General features: G+C 48.4%; 1 protein-coding gene across 2 annotated transcripts in view; it reads right to left on the bottom strand.

Moving 5' to 3' along the window:
* Nucleotides 1-21529, bottom strand: part of ECPAS (Ecm29 proteasome adaptor and scaffold) — a 709962-nt gene that overhangs the window by 394577 nt on the left and 293856 nt on the right. For both annotated transcript variants that reach the window (XM_078676653.1, XM_078676652.1), the window contains exons 20-21: nucleotides 16287-16421; nucleotides 9737-9896 (exon numbers count right to left, since the gene is read on the bottom strand). In XM_078676653.1, the coding sequence (XP_078532779.1) occupies nucleotides 9737-9896; nucleotides 16287-16421 (295 nt within the window). The remainder of the gene's footprint in view (nucleotides 1-9736; nucleotides 9897-16286; nucleotides 16422-21529) is intronic.

Raw genomic sequence — 21529 nt, 5'->3', positions numbered from 1 at the left:
CCTTTATGATACTTCTCTTTCATAAATAACTCACAGCAAACCTACCTCAGAATTAAAATATCCATAGGACGGTAAATGGAGTACCATTTATTTGGGGTATAGCAATTTCTTACAGCTTCAGAAAAAGTAAAAATGTGCAATGAAGTACTATAGGAAAACAAGTTATTATAAAAACTTAACTATCTCAGTTCTTCCTCCCAAAACTGGATCTGGACACTAGTACAGAATATATTTCACCATGCCATGTTATTGTCAGAAAATGAATATGCTACTTACCAGTATGCATCTGTTCTTGGCATGTAGGGCTGCTAACATTCATATCTTAGCATTAGATCGCCGCCTAGTGTTGGGCTCGGATGATTGCACATTGTTGTCCTGGAAGAGTCTTCGAAGTATCCTGAGATAGGTGGCTCCTCCCCTGGACTACAGTGCGCATGGGCATCGGCTCCATCCCCAGATTGTTTTTCGCCATTGTGGCAGGAGATGGAGTGAAAGTGTAAAGGATGTCCATGCTAATGAATAAATACAATAGTATATCTGCAGCTGCGACAGGCACCGGGGAGGAGGGCGGGCGATATGAATGTTAGCAGCCCTACATGCCAAGAACAGATGCATACTGGTAAGTAGCATATTCAGTTCGAGGCATGTGGGCTGCTAAATTCATATCTTAGCATAGAATACATAGCAGTCCCTCCATCAGCGGCGGTTGCCCGTGCCAGCTGCAGAAACCTGAAAAAGTGTCTTGAGAACAGCCTGTCCTACAGCTGCTTGCTGCTTGGAATGCACATCAACACAGTAGTGTTTTGTGAAGGTATGTGGTGTGACCCACGTGGCTGCTCTGCAAATATCCTCTAAAGGAATGTTCCCTAGGAAAGCCATGGATGCCCCCAGTTTGCGTGTGGAGTGCGCTCTGGGGGGTATTGTTAAAGTGCGCTTGGCTTTCTGATAACATATCTGGATGCACCTAACAATCCACCTGGCTATCCCTGCTTTAGAAATTGGGTTGCCTTTGTGTTGTGGTGCGAAGGCAACAAAGAGTTGTTTTGTCTTTCTAAAGGGTTGTGTTCTGTCTATGTAGTACATCAACGCCCTCCGTACATCTAAGGTATGAAGCATTCTTTCCGCCACCGTTTGCGGGTGTTGAAAGAATGCTGGTAAGTCGATAGTCTGGTTAAGATGAAACTGTGACACCACCTTAGGAAGGAAGTTAGGGTTAGTGCGTAGCACTACCCTATTTGGGTGAATTTGAATGAACGGCTCTTGTATGGTGAGCGCTTGCAGCTCACTGACACGCCTCAGAGACGTAATAGCTATCAGAAAGGCCACTTTCCACGTAAGGAATTGGAGCTCACACGAGTGCAGTGGCTCAAATGGTGGCCCCATCAGTCTGGTGAGAACGACGTTGAGGTTCCACACCGGAGCTGGTGGCGTTCTTGGGGGAATGACTCTCTTCAGACCTTCAAGGAAGGCTTTAATGGCGGGCACTCTGAAGACAGAGAGGTGCTGCCTGTTCTGAAGATAAGCCGCTATGGCTGAGAGATGTATCCTAATGGAAGTGTACGCCAGATTGCACTTGTAGAGATGTAACAGATAGCAGATGATGTTGGGAATAGATGCATCTAGTGGGTTGATGTCATTGGACGTACAGTAGATGACAAAACGCTTCCACTTAGCAGCATAGCATGCTCTAGTAGTTGGTTTCCTCGCCTCCTTGATGATACTCATGCATTCTGGAGGTAGGTTAAGGTATTCAAACTCTAGGACTTCAGGAGCCAGATCGCCAGGTTGAGCTGTCGTGGATCTGGATGCTGAATGTCTCCATGGTTCTGCGTCAAAAGGCTGGGCGTGAGGCGCAGTCTTTGATGCGGCACCACTGAGAGTTCGAGGAACGTGGTGTACCAAGCTTGTCGTGCCCACGTTGGAGCAACCAGGACGAGAGTCATGGAGTGCTGCCTTAGCTTTCTTGCGACCAGCGGTATTAGAGGGGCTGGCGGAAAAGCGTATGCAAATTTGCCTGACCAGTTCATCCATATCGCATTCCCCTGCGACTGTGGGTGAGGGAACCTGGCGGCAAAGAGTCGGCATTTTGCGTTCTCCTTTGTTGCGAACAGGTCTATCTCCGGATGACCCCACTGCTGGAAGAACGGGTGGAGAACCGAAGGGTGTATCTCCCACTCGTGCATCTGATGGCTGTATCTGTTGAGCAGATCCGCCATCTGATTGTCCTTGCCCGGGAGGTGTTCTGCCATGAGGAAAATGTTCCTCTGAATGGCCCACTTCCACATGCTCTGAGCCAGTTGAGACAGCTGTGGCGAGTGGGTGCCCCCCTGTTTCTGAATGTAGTACATCGCGGTCATGTTGTCCGTCCGGACTAGCACGACCTTGTTGCTCAGATGTACAATGAAGGACTTGAGCGCCATGAAGATTGCCATCAGTTCCAGATAGTTGATGTGCATCTTCTGTTGCTGCGTCGTCCATAGTCCCTGCACTGTGTAAGTGAGCACATGTGCTCCCCAGCCCTGGAGAGATGCGTCCGTCGTCAGGACAATCTGCGGCACGGGCTCGTGGAACAGTCGGCCCTTGCAAAGGTTGTGTGGAGTCCACCAATGCAGAGAGTCGTATGCCCGACTGGTAACCAACACTAGGTCTGTCAATTGCCCACGAGCCTGTGTCCACTGATTCGCTAAGCACTCCTGGAGCGGGCGCATATGTAACCGTGCGTGAGGGACTATGAAGATGCAGGAGGCCATCATGCCGATCAACTGCATGAACACTCTCGCTGGCAGGGAGTGTCTTGGTCGGAATCGTTGGATCAGTGACTGAATGCTGTCGATTCTGACTTGGTTTGGCTGAGCCATGGCTGTCAGGGTGTTGATCGTAGCACCCAGGAACTGCCGCACATGTGCCGGCTGAAGATGCGATTTTGGGTAATTTAGGGAGAAACCCAGATCGTGAAGAAGGTGAATTGTAGTCGACATGTCTGCGGCGCACTGTTGCTCTGACTTGGCTTGTACGAGCCAGTCGTCTAGGTAGGGGTAGACATGGATATTCTGCCTCCTGAGGTGCGCCGCCACTGTCGCTAGACACTTGGTGAAGACCCTCGGGGCCGTAGTGACTCCGAAGGGTAGGACTTTGAACTGGTAGTGCCTGCCTTGAATAGTGAACCTGAGGTATTTCCTGTGTGACGGGTGTAGTGGAATGTGGAAATAAGCATCCTTGAGATCTAAGGTCGCTAAGAAGTCTCCCTGGTTCAGCAAGGGAAGAATCTGCTGTAGTGTAAGCATATGGAAATGCTCTGACAGTATGTACAGGTTGAGGGGACGTAGATCGAGAATGGGCCTGAGAGAACCGTCCTTCTTTGGAATAAGGAAGTACAGGGAATATACCCCTGTGCCTTCCTCCCCCACCGGCACGAGCTCGATTGCGCCTTTTTGCAGCATCGCCACCACTTCCTGCTGCAATAAGTGCAAGTGCTCTGCGGACATAGGCCTTTGCCTCGGTGGGATGTTGGGTGGAGTGGATGTCAGCTCTAGGCAATAACCATACTGGATTAGTTGTCGCACCCACCTGTCTGTGGTGATGTTTCTCCAGACGGGCAGGAACTGCTGCAGTCTCCCCCCGACAGGTGTTATGTGGTCGGGGGGCAGTGACAGAAAGTCACTGTTTGCTTGGAGTAGAGGTGCGGGAGCTGTTGTTTCCTCTGCCGCGACCTCTGTTGCTGTTATTCCTATAACCTCCCTTGTTCTGTTTAGTGAACGAGGATTGCGTTCCACCTTTGGAGAACTGGGATTGTTGCCCCATCTGTCCTCTGGTGACTCCACGTGCACCTGAGCGACGAAAATTGCTGCCACGAAACTGTTGGGACTGCAGGGCCCCCATAGACTTAGCAGTTTCCGTGTCCTTCTTTATTTTCTCTAGGGTGGTGTCAACATCCGGACCAAACAGACTATCAGGATTGACTGGCTGATTCAGAATTGTTGTTTGAATATCCTGCTTAAACCCTGAGATGCGTAGCCAGGCTTGTCTTCTCAGCATAACGCTAGTGTTGATAGCCCTAGCAGCTGTGTCCGCAGCGTCAAGTGCACACTTGATGGCTGCGTTTGATATTAGCTTTCCTTCCTCAATAAGCATTTTGGTGCCTTCTTGGAACTGTGGGGGCAGGTGTTGTATAACCTGTTCTAGGGTGTCGTAGTGCGCCCTATCATAACGCGCCAGGAGCGCCTGTGTATTTGCGATGCGCCAAAAGTTTGCCGCCTGTGCAGCCACTCTTTTGCCTCCTGCCTCAAGCACTTTGGACTCCTTATCCGGGGGAGGAGCTTCACCCGTTGTCTGGGAGTTGGCACGTTTCCTGGCATTGGCAACCACAAGAGAGTCCAGTGGCAATTGTCCCCGGATGTAGACGGGGTCCGCAGGCGCAGGCCTGTACTTCTTTTCAATGCGAGGGTTGACCACTCTCGCCCTTGTAGGCTCCTTAAAAATGTCCCCAGCATGTTTGAGAACACCTTTCAGCATAGGAAGTGTCTTTACTGTCCTTTCAGATATGGCAAAGGTGTCAAAAAGGAAGTCTTCCTCAACCGGGTCGGCATGCATGTCCACATCATGATTGGCTGCCGCCCGTTCAATTAGTGCATGAAATCCTGCTGAGTCCTCAGTCGGGGATGCACGTGCATTAAAGGTCTGCGGGTCTTGGCCCACACCTTGGGTGTTCTGGTCACCAGTGTCGTCGTAAGAATCTGGTTGTACATCAGGTTCATCGACAGGGAAATTGTACTGTTCATCCTCATCATATTCCTCACCCACAGAGTGTTCTGGGGAGGGAGTAGGGCTCCGTCTTGGAGGAGGCTGAATCGGTTCCGTGAGGCCTGAGGCGTCAAGGGGCACCCTCTTCTTTTTCAACGGGATGACGTAGGGGTCCACCGGCTCCGAAGTGATCTTCCGTTTATAGAGTGTCAGCTTGCCGGTGGCAGCATCGATGAAATGCTCTGAATCGTCTTCCGATTCGAGTACACGACGTGGAAGAGGGTCAGGCAGCGAGGAACCCTGTTTCGGAGCCGATTTCGTCGAAAACGCTTTCGGCGCCTCCTTAGGTGGCAAGAGAAAAAGGAGTTTCCCAGAAGGCTTAGCCGGAGCGTCTTTTTGCGGCTGCGGTGATGGCATCGGAGCCGATGGAGCAAAGGCTTTCTCCCTGATTCTCTGCAGTGACTCCGCAATGGGGGACGGTACACTGCCAGTGGGTTTCGTCGCCGACAAGGATGCTTTGAGCGGTCCCTCGGATCCGACGTCCTCGCGGGCCTTGTGCGGTTTGGGCGCGGAAACCGTCTTCGGCTCCTCCGAATCTTGAGGCCGGGGCGCAGACTTCTTGGGCGTAGCCTCTTTGGAGCCGACCTTGGCGGGCTTGGACGGCGCCGGAGCCGCTGATCCGTGCCGACCATCTTTCTTGGGGGCCCCTTCCTCGGGCGTCGGCTTCGATTTCGGAGCATCGGAATCGACAGACTTCCTCGGCTTCTGCGGACCGGAGGTCGACGGAGCCGACGGGGTGACGGGCACCGACTTCTTCACAGGCACGGCAGCCATCTTAGGGACACTCGAGTCCTTTGGTTTCAGTTTCGATTTCGGGTCGGCCATTTTAGGTGTTGACGACCCCGACGGTTTCAGTTTCGGTTTCGAAACATCGTGCCCAGCAAGTGAGTCCGTAGCCGGGCCCGAAGGCGGGGCTGTGGCTTGCGGCAACGGGTCCTGGGTAAGGCCGACAGGCGATCCCGTGTCCCGGTCGGTATCCTCGAAACCTTCGGGGCAGAGCTCGTCCGCAGAGCTATCCGCCGCGGCCCCATAAATCTCATCGTCGTCTCCTACCTCTTCGACGTATTCGAGGACCTGACCCGCGACTCCGTCGTCGTCTCCCGGATCCGCCTCGACCTCCGTCTGTGATGGGGAGATTTGTAGAAGGTGACCCTGGACCTCTTCTTCCGGGTCGCCGAAGATGTTCTCCGGATCTGGGGCCGCTTGCCTAGCTTCCAAGCGCACCGCGCGCCGAAGCTTGAGAGTTTTCTTGGAGCGGAACTGTGCACAGGCCTTGCACTTGCCGTCGTCGTGGTCCGGTGAAAGGCACTTGTTACACACAGGGTGTAGATCGATGTGTGGGTACTTGGACCCACAGAGCGGGCAGTACTTGAACGGGCTCCGCTCCATGTCCGTAAAGGCTCGCTGTCGTGTCGCGATGAGAAGGCCTCAAAGTTTAGAAAGCGAAGAAAACTCCGCTTATTCCGGCTTCAAGAGACGGAAGACTCGAGACCGAGCGCAGACAATACCGACGCAAGAAAATCGAGGCCTTTTGGCCGGTAAAAGATAGTTTTACTTGGTTCCGACAGTAAGACGTCGAGACCACATCCGAACCCAATGGCGGAAAAAAACAATCTGGGGATGGAGCCGATGCCCATGCGCACTGTAGTCCAGGGGAGGAGCCACCTATCTCAGGATACTTCGAAGACTCTTCCAGGACAACAATGTGCAATCATCCAAACCCCAACACTAGGCGGCGATCTAATGCTAAGATATGAATTTAGCAGCCCACATGCCTCGAACGTAATCTTACCTAATGAACCCTTGCTCACAATGGCCTTGTGATTAATATATGCCTGGAGAAAGAGTGATGCAGATAATTCCGCTTTGCAAACATATCTCAAAGTTATACTTCAAAAAAGGAGGAAGGCACTATCAAGTGTTCTACTTTCAATAAGTGTCCCCATATTAAGTTTTATAAATTATCATGGCCAGTTTTGTTTTAGTCCTATTGTATCTTTATTAGAATTCTATATTCAGAAAAAGACAGCACCAGGGCGATATGGTCCCTTAGTAGGAACTTCTTCACAGATGCAAATACCACACATAAAATTGCTTATTAAAATAAATACTGCTTCGTATATTACTCATTAAAACTCACCATGGACATATATTTAAAGAATTCATATGAAAACAGTAGAACATGTTTGAAAACAATTAATGCCAATATAGTTACATACTACATATGTAGCAAATAAATGTACAGATTTTATATAGGGAAAATATTAAGGCATACCAATACCTGTTACTTTACAGGGTTTATATCCTGTATAGCCATTGCACAGTCAAAGAGACCAAGAGTGTATTTTGTGCTTCACTTTTAATTTCCTACCGTTATTAAACAAACATTCTCAGTCTCAGGGATTTCACCATCTACATGCTCAGTGATTTCAGGCATATCATCTGGAGAGATCGCACAGTGTTCACACAACTGAAGCAACTAAAGGGAGTTTGAAGGGTACATACAGCTTCTGAAAGATTACTTTATGGTAAGAAGAAAAAGGTGTACATTGCCTAATTGAAGGTGAGATGGGAACATGTAGATGCAAAATACAGGATACTTTAAGGGTGAAAGGAAAAATGCAATGTATATCCTCCTTAGTCATGGTCAAACAATATCATGTGTTGTGTAGTGACAACTCTTAAAATGAGTAGAATTCATTGGCCACAAATTGTTGGATATAGGTTGTTATTGGATATTGGATACAGGTCCCCTGTATTTCACCAAGCGCTTTATGTATTACAATCCTACGCGCTACCTGAGATCCTCAGGAACCAACCTTGTCGTTATCCCAAGATTTAAGTTAAAAACGCGAGGGGGGGAAGACCTTTTCCTTCCTAGCAGCAAGAGCTTGGAACAACCTCCCCGTTAACCTTAGGCTAGCTGATACTGAGAGCCACTTCAGGAAACTCTTGAAAACCTGGGTATTCCAGCAATCTGACTCTCCAGTTTTCGCAGCCATCTGATTCATTCATCACTATGTTTCTTTTTTCTGCACGCTCAGCGCCAAGATGCTCCTTCCGGAGCGATAGTCGCGCTGTATAAAATCCCATAAATATCAAATATCAAATATATTGTCTAAGGGATGGGATATCGGATTGACCTTTGAGAAGTATTTGAAAGGTTTTATTTCCCAGTTATATCGGTCCAGAACAAAAGGAAGATTGGTTGTCTACCAAACTGTTGGGTTCCATATATTTAAGAGCTGTAAGACTTGTGAATTTGAAATAGATACAAACAAAAGTTCAACTACAAATCTTAGACTAACTATAATATTTGTCAATTTATTATTTGTAATACAAACTTGGTTGCTTACATACTGAGCTGTGATGGTTATCTCATTTATGCAGGCAGCACTATGAGACAACTGAAATCTAGGACCCATGAACATAAGAGAAATTAAACACAGGGAGTTGAAATATCTAATGACAACACATTCTGAAGATGAATAATACAAACTGGGTTTGGTTCATGGAAATGAAAATACGGAGGCTATTGATAGGAGGAACAGAGAACATGTAAGCCTAGAAGAGTTTCAGGCTACAAAAATATTGTTACAGGTAAAAAAATGTTTTGCTGTGTATTGATTATATAGTGGTATTCCTGCCATATGAAGGAGCAGGGATTAAAGGAAGAGTAGTGCCAAAGTACGAGTTACCTTCGGTAACGCCTTATCTGGTAGAGACTATATCCAGCCGCACATTCCTTACCTTAGAATTTCACCATGTGTCATACTGGATTCGGAAGATATTTTGTGAGCAATAACCCTGTACACCACTAGGTGACGTTTATTGGCTCCGCGTCCGTTGTCGTCCGTGCCAGAAGTGACGTCGCAGTAACCAATTAGGCGCCACCCAGGCGCGCTGACATGAGTTTGTTTTCACGACTTTGCCGCCAGAAGCTCAGAGCCATGTATAACACAGACCACTGATGTGGTAGGACTCCTTAGAAAATGCCCGCCTCTACGGTGCTCTCCTGTATCATGTGAACTAAACACTGTCTTGAGCCAGCTCATGCTACCCTCCCCGAGCCAATCCACAAGACACAACTAAAGTTCGTCTCAGGGATGGTAGCACTACTCCTAGCTCTTACTTAAGCAAGCAGGGGAGATGCAGGAACACACCATCAAAGGCAGACCAACGCCAATGGGCACGCATCAAATGCATCATTAGAGAGTCCACAAAGTTTAAATAGCCCATTAGCAGCAGAGAACGAAGGAGGAAATGGACATTGCAACAGAGTCAAGTCAAGCTCTGCTCTAGTGGAAAAAACAATACCTTGAGAAGACAAAAGATGAATTGGAGTTCAGCATCTCCTACCATGATGTGGCATGTTCCCTAGCCTCTTCCCCAGCCCTACCGGTGACTGAGAAGTTAAAAGCAAGTCAAACTACCAACAGAAAGTGTTAACTAAACTAAAAGTCATGAAGGTTTGAATTAAAATGATATGTTTAAGCAACAGTTAGCAGTAGCGCCAAGTCACCAAGCACAAGGAAAATATAAGCTGGCACAAGTTAAACTGAATTGGCCATGCAGCTGTCCACCAGTGAAATGTCAGAGGCAACCATTACTTAGACGAAACAAGAAACACAGTTTACGACAGGACTGGGAGGTAGCTGAAGAATCTGCAGTTGAAAAAACTATTGAAAGTCAAGCCTGACAGCAGAAAAATATCAGAAAAAATGGAGTCCTCTTAAAACACATCCATAAATAGGACCTTGATGGCTAGAACTGTTGTGCAAGAGATTTGAATTAAAAATTGTTAGCTAATAAAAAGCACGATTTGTTTGACTTTTCAAGATTTTGATAACTGTGTTATATAAGTTTAACTAGACACATTTACCCCAAAACGCCCTTGTCTGTCACAATGCTTATTTTAGTGGTGTCAAGGGGTTACCAATGGTTTCTGTAGCGGTTTGGATGAGCTGGTCTTGTTCTGGCATCACAGTCATGTTCGACTCCAGGCGAAACTCCGGGTCTTTTGTTTTCTTGTTGGCCATATACCGTCCTACCATGTATCCCAACGCTAGTAGAGAGCCATGTTGTGTCTCTAGGTTCTAGAACACAAACAATACCATTCACTGGAACATTGAACATGGATTTAATCAAAGATAATAATGCATGCAAAGTGCAGAGAGTTAAGGTGACATAACCAGCAACGCGCTATGGGTCCAATTCTCAACACAATTTGAGCACCCAATTTTGGCATAGGGAGCTAAATAAATTCAATTTGCAGCAGTAAATTAGTAATCCTGAATCACAGACTCAAGATTAGCAGAAGGAAGTGTGTACTTTAACTTGTCAAAATTCCCCTAGCGTGATGACATTTCTGCGATTACAAATTTGGACCTTTCTGCAAGATTCTAGGTGTGCCTGGGTGGGTGTATCTGCAACACACCCCCCTCACCCACTTTGCAAATAGTTTCTGCTCACAGAAACAGAACATAAAGGTACACCTGTAAGGATAGCAGTAGTTGCATTTCTTGGGTGGGTAAGAGGATAGAGGAGCTCTTAGGATGTTGCCTCCAATTTAATTTTTTTTTTTTTTTTTAACATTCATAAAGTTGAGTGTGTGAACATCTGCAAATGTAGGAGTGGCATGGATTTCAGAAAATGGATCCAAAAGCAGAGGTAGTTCAACAAGAGCTACATTTCAGACTCTGCTAAGGAATATGCTACTTACTAGTATGCATCTGTTCTTGGCATGTAGGGCTGCTGACATTTATATCTATGCATAGATCGCCGCCTAGTGTTGGGTCCGGATGATTGCACATTGTTGTCCTGGAAGAGTCTTCAAAGTATCACGAGATAGGTGGCTCCTCCCCTGGACTACAGTGCGCATGGGCATCCCCTCCATGCTCAGATTGTTTTTCGCCATTGTGGCAGAGATGGAGTGTGATATAGTAAGTGATGACCATGCATGAGAATAATTCTGAGTGCTACAGCTGCGACAGGCACCGGGGAGGAGGGCGGGCGATATAAATGTCAGCAGCCCTACATGCCAAGAACAGATGCATACTGGTAAGTAGCATATTCCGTTCGAGGCATGTGGGCTGCTGAATTTATATCTATGCATAGAATAAATAGTAGTACCCTCCTTAGCGGTGGTTGCCTGTGCCAGCTGCAGCAGTCTGAAAAAGAGTTCTGAGAACAGCCTGACCTACAGCAGCTTGCTGTTTTGAGTGTACATCCACACAGTAGTGTTTGGTGAATGTGTGTATGGTGGTCCATGTGGCTGCTCTACATATGTCCTCTAGAGGAATGTTACCTAGGAAAGCCATGGATGCCCCCAACTTGCGTGTGGAATGCGCTCTTCGGGGAACTGTTAACGTGCATTTAGCCTTTTGATAACAGATCTGGATGCACGTAACAATCCATCTGGCTATACCGGATTTAGAAATTGGGTTGCCCTTGTGCTGTGGAGAGAAGGCAACGAACAGTTGTTTAGTTTTCCTGAAATCTTTAGTCCTGTCTATGTAATACAGTAGAGCCCTTTTAACATCTAGTGTGTGTAGTGCTCTGTCTGCCACTGAATCAGGATTTGGGAAGAATACAGGTAGTTCAATAGTTTGGTTAATGTGGAACTGTGACACTACTTTGGGCATAAATATAGGGTTGGTGCGCAGCACAACCCTATTAGCATGAATTTGAATGAAAGGCTCCTGAATAGTGAGGGCTTGCAGCTCGCTAACTCGTCTTAGCGACGTAATTGCCACCAGAAAAGCCACTTTCCATGTGAGAAATTGTATCTCACAAGAGTGAAGAGGTTCAAATGGTGGGCCCATGAGCCTGGTGAGGATTATGTTGAGGTTCCAGACAGGCGAAGGCGGGTGTCGCGGAGGAATGACCCTTTTCAGTCCCTCCATAAAAGCTTTAATGGCTGGTACTCTGAAAAGGGATAGGTGCTGTTGATTTTGAAGATAAGCCGCCATTGCAGCTAAAAGTATCCTGATGGAACTATACGCTAGATTACACCTGTATAGGTGCAGCAAATAACATATGATGTTTTGCGTGGAAGCATCAAGTGGATTTATGTCATTATTGGAGCAATAGATAACAAAAAGCTTCCATTTCGCCGCATAGCAGGCCCTGGTGGTAGGTCGTCTAGCCTCTTTGATGATGTCCATACAGTCAGGAGGCAGGTTTAGGTAGCTAAACTCTATGACCTCAGGAGCCATATTGCAAGGCTCAACTGCTGCGGATCTGGGTGCTGAATGTCTCCATGGCTCTGAGTGAGGAGACTGGGTGTGAGTTTTAGGCGCTGGTGGGGCACCACTGAAAGTTCCAGAAACGTGGTGTACCATGCTTGCGTCGCCCACGTTGGAGCAACCAGGATGAGTGTCATGGAATGCTTCCTCAGTTTGCGTGCTACCAGCGGTATGAGTGGTGCTGGAGGAAAAGCGTACGCAAATCTGTTCGACCAGTTCATCCATATCGCATTGCCCTGAGACTGCGGGTGTGGGAACCTGGCGGTGAAGGTGCGGCATTTTGCGTTTTCTTGTGTGGCGAATAGGTCTATCTCTGGATGACCCCACTGCTGGAAATATGGTTATAGCACTGAGGGATGTATCTCCCACTCGTGCATCTGATGGCTGTGTCTGCTGAGCAGGTCCGCCATCTGGTTGTCCCTGCCTGGGAGGTGTTCCGCCATGAGGAACATGTTCCTTTGAATGGCCCACTTCCACATGCACTGTGCTAGGTGTGACAATTGTGGAGAGTGTGTCCCTCCCTGCTTCAGAATGTAATACATCCCAGTCATGTTGTCCGTCCGGATCAGCACGACTTTGTTGCAGAGATGCAACTTGAATGCCTTCATTGTCATGAAGATTGCCATCAGCTCCAGTAGGTTGATGTGCAACCTTTGCTGCTGTGGAGTCCACAGTCCCTGCACAGTATAATGGAGGACATGAGCTCCCCAGCCCGGGAGAGATGCGTCCGCTGTTAGCACTACCTGTGGTACCGGCTCTTGGAACGGTCGTCCCCTGCAAAGGTTTTGTGTGTTCCACCAATGCAAAGTTGTATGCACGACCGGTCACCAACACTAGGTCTTTTAGCTGTCCTTGAGCCTGGTTCCACTGGCGTGCCAAGCATTCCAGAAGCGGACGCATGTGTAGCCTCGCGTGAGGGACTATAAAGATGCAGGAGGCCATCATGCCTATTAGTTGCATGAACACCTGCGCTGGGAGTGAGTGTTGTGGCCTGAATTTTTGAATCAACACTTGCATGCTGTTGACTCTCGCTGAGTTTGGTTGCGCTGTGGCAGCGAGAGTGTTTATTTCTGCGCCTCGGTACTGCTGTACATGTGCGGGGTGAAGATGGGACTTTTAGTAATTTAGCGAAAATCCCAGACTGTGCAGGAGGTGAATTGTCCGGGACATGTGGCTGGCACACTGCTGTGCTGACTTTGCCTGTACAAGCCAGTCGTCTAGATACGGATAGACATGGATGTGTTGCCTCCGAAGATGCGCGGCCACTGTCGACAAGCACTTTGTAAACACTCTGGGGGCTGTGGTGACCCCGAAAGGCAGGACCTTGAACTGGTAATGCTGGTTGTTGATGGTGAACCTGAGATATTTTCTGTGACTGGGGTGAATGGGAATGTGGAAATAGGCATCCTTCAGATCTAGGGTTGCTAGGAAATCTCCCTGACTGAGCAACGGCAGAACTTGCTGTAAAGTGAGCACGTGAAAGTGTTCTGATAGGATGTATTGGTTTAGAGGTCTGAGGTCTAGAATGGGCCTGAGAGACCAGTCTTTCTTTGGGATTAAGAAGTACAGTGAATACACCCCTGTACCCTGTTGTTCTAAAGGCACGAGTTCTATGGCCCCTTTTTGCAGCATGGATATGACTTCTTGCTGCAATAAGTGCATGTGCTCGGCGGACATAGGACGGTGCCTTGGGGGTATGTGGAGTGGAGGTTAGTTCTAGACAATAACCATGTTGTATAAGTTGTCTCACCCACCTGTCCGTGGTAATGCTTTCCCAGACTGGCAGGAACTGCTGGAGTCTTCCCCCGACCGGTGTTGTATGGTCGGAGGGCAGTGACAAGACGTCACTGTTTGTTAGTGGCGGAGGATCTGGCATTATTATTTCCACGTCCTCTGCCCTTGGTGCTGTTCCCACGGTATCCACCCCTATTGTTCTTGCTATAGGTGGTTTGTGTGCCTCCCTTGGTGTATTGGGCTTGTTGCGACGCTTGTCCTCTGGAAGCTCCCCTGTTACCGGAGCGACGAAAGGAACCGCCCCTGAACTGTTGAGACTGCAGAGCCCCAATGGATTTCGCATTTTCAGTGTCCTTTTTAATGTTTTCCAGAGTGGTGTCTACCTCTGGACCAAACAGGAAGTTAGGGTTAACTGGCTGATTGAGTAGGGTAGTCTGGATTTCCGACTTAAATCCAGAGATGCGGAGCCAGGCATGCCTCCTGAGCATAACGCTAATGTTTATGGTCCTAGCTGCTGCGTCAGCTGCATCCAACGCGCACTTAATGGACGCGTTGGAGATCAACTTCCCCTCTTGTATAAGCATTTCTGCTCCCTCCTTATAAGTATCTGGCAGGTGTTGCATTAGCTGCTCTAACGTGTCATAGTGTGCCCTGTCATAGCTCGCTAACAGGGCTTGGGTATTGGAGATCCTCCAAATATTAGCAGCTTGAGCTGCCACACGTTTCCCAGAGGCTTCCAAGATCTTGGATTCTTTGTCCGGAGGAGGAGCATCACCCGTTGTTTGAGAGTTCGCTCTTTTGCGAGCATTAGCCACCACCAAGGAGTCCAGTGGGAGTTGACCCTTGATGTAGGTAGGGTCCACGGGCGCAGGCCGGTACTTTCTCTCAATTCTTGGGTTCACCACCCTTGCTTTAGTGGGCTCTTTGAAAATGTCACTTGCATGTTTGAGCACACCTTTGAGCATAGGCAGAGTTTTTATAGATCTTTCTGATGTTGAGAATGTATCAAAAAGAAAGTCTTCCTCCACGGGGTCGGCGCGCATGTCGACATCATGGTTATGTGCCGCTCTCTCAATGAGTGCGTTAAACGCAGCAGTATCTTCAGTAGGTGAAGGCTTGATAGCATATGAATGAGTGTCAGGGGTGGTGTGTGGTTCATCAGGGTCCACAGTGTCAGCCCATGGCTGGGACTCATCTTGATCCATATCAATGGGATAGTTAAACTGGTCTTCATTGTCCCCCTCCTCCACATCCTCAGTGACATGTGTGGGAGAGTAGGTATAGTCCCGACCATATGTTTGAATGGGTTAAAAAAGAATAGGAGAGGTGGTAGAGTCTCTCTTTTTCTTTAGCGGTATCCTATAATGTTCCATAGGCGTTTCAGGCATGATCTTGCGCTTATAAACGGTGAGTCGACCTGATTCGGAGTCGATGTATAGTTTCGACTGGTTGTCATGAAGGCTTTGACTAACAGCGGCTTCCTGATTTTCGAATCGATGGTCTTTTGGGCCTCGAGTCCATTGGAAGTGTCGCCATCTTTGGAGCCGGACGTCGGCGTCGACGTGAGCGTGGCGTGTTTAACTGTAGGCACAGGCGTAGTCGATCCGATCTTCGGTTCGACTCCCCCTTTTGACCCTGAGGGGTCGAGCACACGTTTCAACTTGGTAGGTTCCGAAGTCGTGGAGCCGATGGTTGTTTTTACCAGTTTCGGTTTCGATTTCGTTCTTCCTCGTTGAGGTTGAGTCTGGATCCGACACAGGATCCGAGTGTTCGGGATCCTCTTCTTGTACATTCTCCTCGTCGTCACCTCCGAAGAGGTTTTCTGGATCTGGTGCCGATTCCCGCGCCGACTGTCGTGCAGCGCGTCGAAGACGGAGAGTTTTCTTTGATCTGAATTTGGAACAGGCCATGCAGCTGGCCTCGTTGTGGTCCGGTGAGAGACATTTGTTGCACACCGGGTGCACGTCGATGTGGGGATATTTCGAGTTGCAAACGGGGCAGCGCTTGAACTGGCTCCGTTCCATCGTCGATCGTCGAGGGGCCTTTGGTGTCGAAAGGCAATAGTCTTCCGAAGTCTAGTTCAAAGAACTGGAAAGAGGTACAAGGCACCGAACGAAAGACAATACCGACGCCCCGAAGGCCTTTTGGCCTCGAAAAAGTAACTAATATATATTCCGAACGTGAGTTAAGAAGTACATCCGAACCCAATGGCGGAAAAAAACAATCTGAGCATGGAGGGGATGCCCATGCGCACTGTAGTCCAGGAGAGGAGCCACCTATCTCGTGATACTTCGAAGACTCTTCCAGGACAACAATGTGCAATCATCCGGACCCAACACTAGGCGGCGATCTATGCATAGATATAAATTCAGCAGCCCACATGCCTCGAACCTGCAGTTACACTGTGCTGCTATTGAGACACATTCATCTGTCCACTTCTGCATAGGACAATAGGCTACTAAATACAGTGTAATGCATTTTCCTTCAGTGCTTAAAAGTGCTTACATTGTTGTCCTTTGTACACTTGATCAGATTCTGAATGGCAGCTTTCAGTTCATCCCCAGACATTGTAGACAGCACAACTGCATACAGCTGGGATGCCAACTCGCGCATTTCCTCCTTACTGCTGCTCATCAGGCCCTGCCCAGGAAACAAATACACATGTCAGTGTAACAGAATTTATAAACAAGCCCGGTCAGTTAATAGAGCTTACAGCAGAAGCGCCTCCTGAAAGACAAAAATAGATTCATCCAGGGGCAGAGCAGTGCTATATAAATCTTTATTAAGGTCATATTAAATTAAAGCTCTTGCAAAGGAAATTAATAGCCATTGCTTGAAGAACCGATGCATGTCTAGAGGAACTCTTCAACTGTCCCAGTGCATTTTGTTCCTGAAACAATTAGTAATCTCATCCGCACAAACCTACAAAGATGCAATTGTGTTTCTTTTTTCCCCCTAGTTTATATAATAAGCATTTACAATGCAACTGTCTCTTGTAAATGACACATTTTTTATTTATGTGTTGGTTTTGAAATCATATAAATAAATGGCATTGTCATTTACAATGCCAATAGCTTAATCTCTCGCAAATGCGAGACCTATTACATTTGCGCACACACACACACACACACACACACACACACACAGAGCCACACACACACACACACACACACACACACACGGATGTGGTGGTGGTGGATGTGGTGGTGGTGGTGGATGTGGTGGTGGTGGTGGATGTGTTGGTGGTTGTGGATGTGGTGGTGGATGTGGTGGTGGATGTGGTGGCGGATGTGGTGGCAGATGTGGTGGCGGATGTGGTGGCGGATGTGGTGGCGGATGTGGTGGTGGATATGGTGGTGGTGGATGTGGTGGGGAATGTGCTGGATGTGGTGGTGGATGTGCTGGATGTGGTGGATGTGGTGGGGAATGTGCTGGATGTGGTGGGGAATGTGCTGGATGTGGTGAGGAATGTGCTGGATGTGGTGGTGGATGCGCTGGTTGTGGTGGTGGATGCGCTGGTTGTGGTGGTGGATGCGCTGGTTGTGGTGGTGGATGCGCTGGTTGTGGTGCTGGATGTGGTGATGGATGTGGTGGATGTGCTGGTGGATGTGCTGGTGGATGTGCTGGTGGATGTGCTGGTGGATGTGCTGGTGGATGTGCTGGTGGATGTGCTGGTGGATGTGCTGGTGGATGTGGTGCTGGTGGATGTGGTGGTGGTGGATGTGGTGGTGGTGGATGTGGTGGTGGTGGATGTGGTGGTGGTGGATGTGGTGGTGGTGGATGTGGTGGTGGTGGATGTGGGGGTGGTGGATGTGGGGGTGGTGGATGTGGTGGATGTGGTGGTGGATGTGGTGGATGTGGTGGTGGATGTGGTGGATGTGGCGGTGGTGGGTGTGGTGTGGCGGTGGTGGGTGTGGTGTGGTGGGTGTGGTGGTGGTGGGTGTGGTGGTGGTGGATGTGGTGGTGGTGGATGTGGTGGTGGTGGATGTGGTGGTGGTGGATGTGGTGGTGGTGGATGTGGTGGTGGTGGATGTGGTGGTGGTGGATGTGGTGGTAGTGGATGTGGTGGTAGTGGATGTGGTGGTAGTGGATGTGGTGGTAGTGGATGTGGTGGTAGTGGATGTGGTGGTGGATGTAGTGGATGTGGTGGTAGTGGATGTGGTGGTGGATGTAGTGGATGTGGCAGTGGTGGATGTGACAGTGGATGAGGTGGTGGTGGATGTGCTGGTTGTGGTGGATGTGCTGGTGGTGGTGGATGTGCTGGTGGTGGTGGTGGATGTGGTGGTGGTGGATGTGGTGGTGGTGGGTGTGGTGGTGGTGGTGGATGTGGTGGTGGTGGGTGTGGTGGTGGATGTGGTGGTGGTGGATGTGGTGGTGGTGGATGTGGTGGTGGATGTAGTGGATGTGGATGTAGTGGATGTGGTGGTAGTGGATGTGGTGGTGGATGTAGTGGATGTGGCAGTGGTGGATGTGGCAGTGGATGAGGTGGTGGTGGATGTGCTGGTTGTGGTGGATGTGCTGGTGGTGGATGTGATGGTGGTGGATGTGGTGGATGTGGTGGTGGATGTGACGGTGGTGGATGTGGTGGTGGTGGTGGTGGTGGATGTGGTGGTGGTGGATGTGGTGGAAGTGGATGTGGTAGAAGTGGATGTGGTAGAAGTGGATGTGTTGATGGATGTTCATTTCGATTACTTTTTGTAAAATGGTCTCGATGGAGTGGAAATGTACAGTAATGTCACCCTGCTGTAAATAAAACCTGCAAAATAGCTGCACCTCTAGCAGCCAGCGAGCTGTCCTATTTTTAGTTACAATAGTGCCTCCAATGTCTCACCTGCCAGCCTGATGCACGACAGGGCTGGTTTCCCCCACCCCAAGCACATTTATTTCTCTGACAAAGGAAGCGGCGGCTCCAGGGCTCCTTCACCGGGAAAGGCTAATCTCAGCCTCTTAATCCTGCAGGGAGGAGAGCGCTGGGAGCCGATGCCATCTCTGCACCTGTGCGTGCTTGGGAGGTGTCTACTCGAGGGCTGATCCGGGACACCCTACCTTAGTCTTAGATGGATCCACATGCACGGAGGGCAGGCTTGCGCGTAGACCAAAGGAGCGCATCCTTCACGCACTGGCGCCCGTGCGCTGTTCACCCACACCGCACCTCTCATCCCGGGAGCAGCGGCGCTGCAGCCAGTGCATAGGGGACACTGATCCAAGGTCACCCCCAATCCCAGAGAAAGCAGAGAGCCCCCGTGCGCAAGGGTGGTGGGGGCGGGCATGCGAGGAGCGGCGACACCAAAGTGTCATCAGAGACTCTCAGCCCCCTCCCTGATCCCAAGGCATGTATTAGCAAAGAGCCGTGTGCAAGGCTGCCGCTGCCAGTGACCTAGCTGTAGAGTGCCACTCGGGCGCTCCCATACATTGTATCCACTGACCACGCATCCACACACCCCTCGGGGCGGGTCCGTGCCGAGGGGATAAATAAACCTGCGGAAGACCGCTCGGGGTCTCCCCGCCCATACTAAGTAACTCATACCTTGTGTGCGTATCCTTTATTATACCAGGACCTAGCCAGGGCAGTGCAGTCCCTACACTAGCGACGCTGCTGAAGCATGCCCGGGGAGGAGGCACGCTACCTCCATTCACAGCATCGGCTGGGTAAAATACAGATCAGAAACAGTGTTTAGTGCACACCCCACTTGTGATCGCCGCATCTGAGCGCCGAGGTAGCTGGGGCAGGAACAGGATCTTGTTAGCAACCCGTCACACACTCGAGATGTGAACAAGTTTTCAGATACATGGCACACAGCGGGGAGGGGCGCAGGGAGGGGGAGAGGGAAGAGGACGGCGGAGAGAGGGAAAGCGCTGCCTTTAATCTTTAAGCCCGTCTTTTTCAGATTGACCTCCCCGACTTCGTGCTGGGGTAAAAGGTTCCTTATGTTCTTTATGGGGCCATCAGGACCCATAAAAAAGATAAGAAACCTTTTACGCCAGCAGTAAATCGGGGAAGTCAATCTGAAAAAGACGGGGCTTAAAGAGAAAGAAGAACGTCACTAGGACCTCTTCTTCAATGGCTGGCCACCGTTTAGGAGGCCAGCCAATGGAGAAGAGGGTCGGGGCATAACCCTCCTAGTGAAGTTTACTAAGAGACATAAAATCTCGCGTGCTTGACTGCGCATGTGCGCAGTACGCCACGCGAGACCTAAAAAGGAAAGATAAAAGCTACTCCAACATAGCTCAACGGGGATAATGCAAATTAAACACAATATTAAACATTCAGACAATCTTATGGTACTAGCATTACTTTATATCCATTGTGAGCTACGTCAATGGTATTTATCTGTCCACTTTCTAGACAAAGCTGAATTGTGGCAGTTAGAATGATCCTGTGCTCTTCTAGGTCCTGCATATAGAGAAGCTGTACACAACCCTAATTTCTGAGCTCCTTCTCGCCCCTTATGCCTCATCCTTCTCTGTCCTTCTCCCAGATGCACCACAACAATGATTAGTGTGTTACAAAAGAAGAAACATGACATAATACTGAATGTATAGCTCAAATCAATGCTGTCTGTCTGAAGAAAACAGATGCACACGAACAGCGCAACCTGAAAGGCATGAATCATTGATTGCTCTCACACATGCAGACATAAATAGGCAGAGGTGTAAATTGGTGTCAGATTTCTTGAGTGTTGTGTCCATTTCTTTAATTGATTCGTTGCGGTTTAAATGCCTAACACGTATTCCTCAGCGTAAGACTTGCTGCTCAGTGCCACGGCTACCCAGGATTGATCTGAGGGTTTCACAGACGAAACCCAAGGGTCCTAAAGGGGTTGGTAAGTGTATTACACAGTGAGGTTGCATTATCACACCATATAATACAACCCAATTCCTCACAACCATCTTTCATTCCTGATTGCTAGAATCAAAGCCCCCAAATAATGAAAATACATTTGCTTGCATCAAAATTGAAAAATAACTAATTTCTTCCTTGCTTTTTTGTTTCCCTAATAATATTTATCCCAAGTACAATGAACGTGAATAAAATAATCGTATCAACAAAAATGTGTTACAGTCTCTTGATGGTAAACTGGAAGAACACAATAAAACCTTGGCATATCAGGTTTCAGGTTTTAAAGTCTTTATTTCGATTTAAAAGAATCATAAAAGACAATTTTACAGGCAATAATTAATTAAATAACATTTTAAATACACATACATTAAAAAAGGCAAATTAGCATTAAAAAAATGAATTAAACAATTTATAGACAATCCTGAATTAAATTCCCTAATACAAATTTCCCCAGATAAAATGGGATTACAGGTACATTTTTACTATCCAAGTTTAGGCTACTGTTTTGTCCTGAGTATCCACGCCCAACCCAAATATTTGGCAATACACACTGTGATGATTTCCTGAGTGTTACTTTTTAATACATAGATTGCCTCTTCTGACTTTCTTATGGGCAGACTCTGAAAAAGTGGTTTTAGCCATTTAGTCCTTGGTGCGTGGTATTTGGGGCAAGCGAACAAAAAATGACCCTCTGTTTCTTTCTGACCCGGACACCATTTACATTGGTCCGTAATACTAGAGGACCAATTTTTCGTGAAGGTATTCAATGGCAAAGTGCCCACCCGAAACTGGTGGAAAAGTTTCCTGTCTAAGGATTTAGAGACCGTATCCCAGTAGTGTTCACGTGTGGGGTCCAACTTAAAACAAAGAAACCTACCAGTAAGACTAGCAGAACATGATGCATTTA

Source organism: Lissotriton helveticus, chromosome 2_1 (genome assembly GCF_964261635.1).
Source record: "Lissotriton helveticus chromosome 2_1, aLisHel1.1, whole genome shotgun sequence".
NCBI lineage: Eukaryota > Metazoa > Chordata > Amphibia > Caudata > Salamandridae > Lissotriton > Lissotriton helveticus.
Note: the sequence above shows the minus strand (reverse complement) of the source record. Positions and strands in the feature narration are given on the sequence as shown.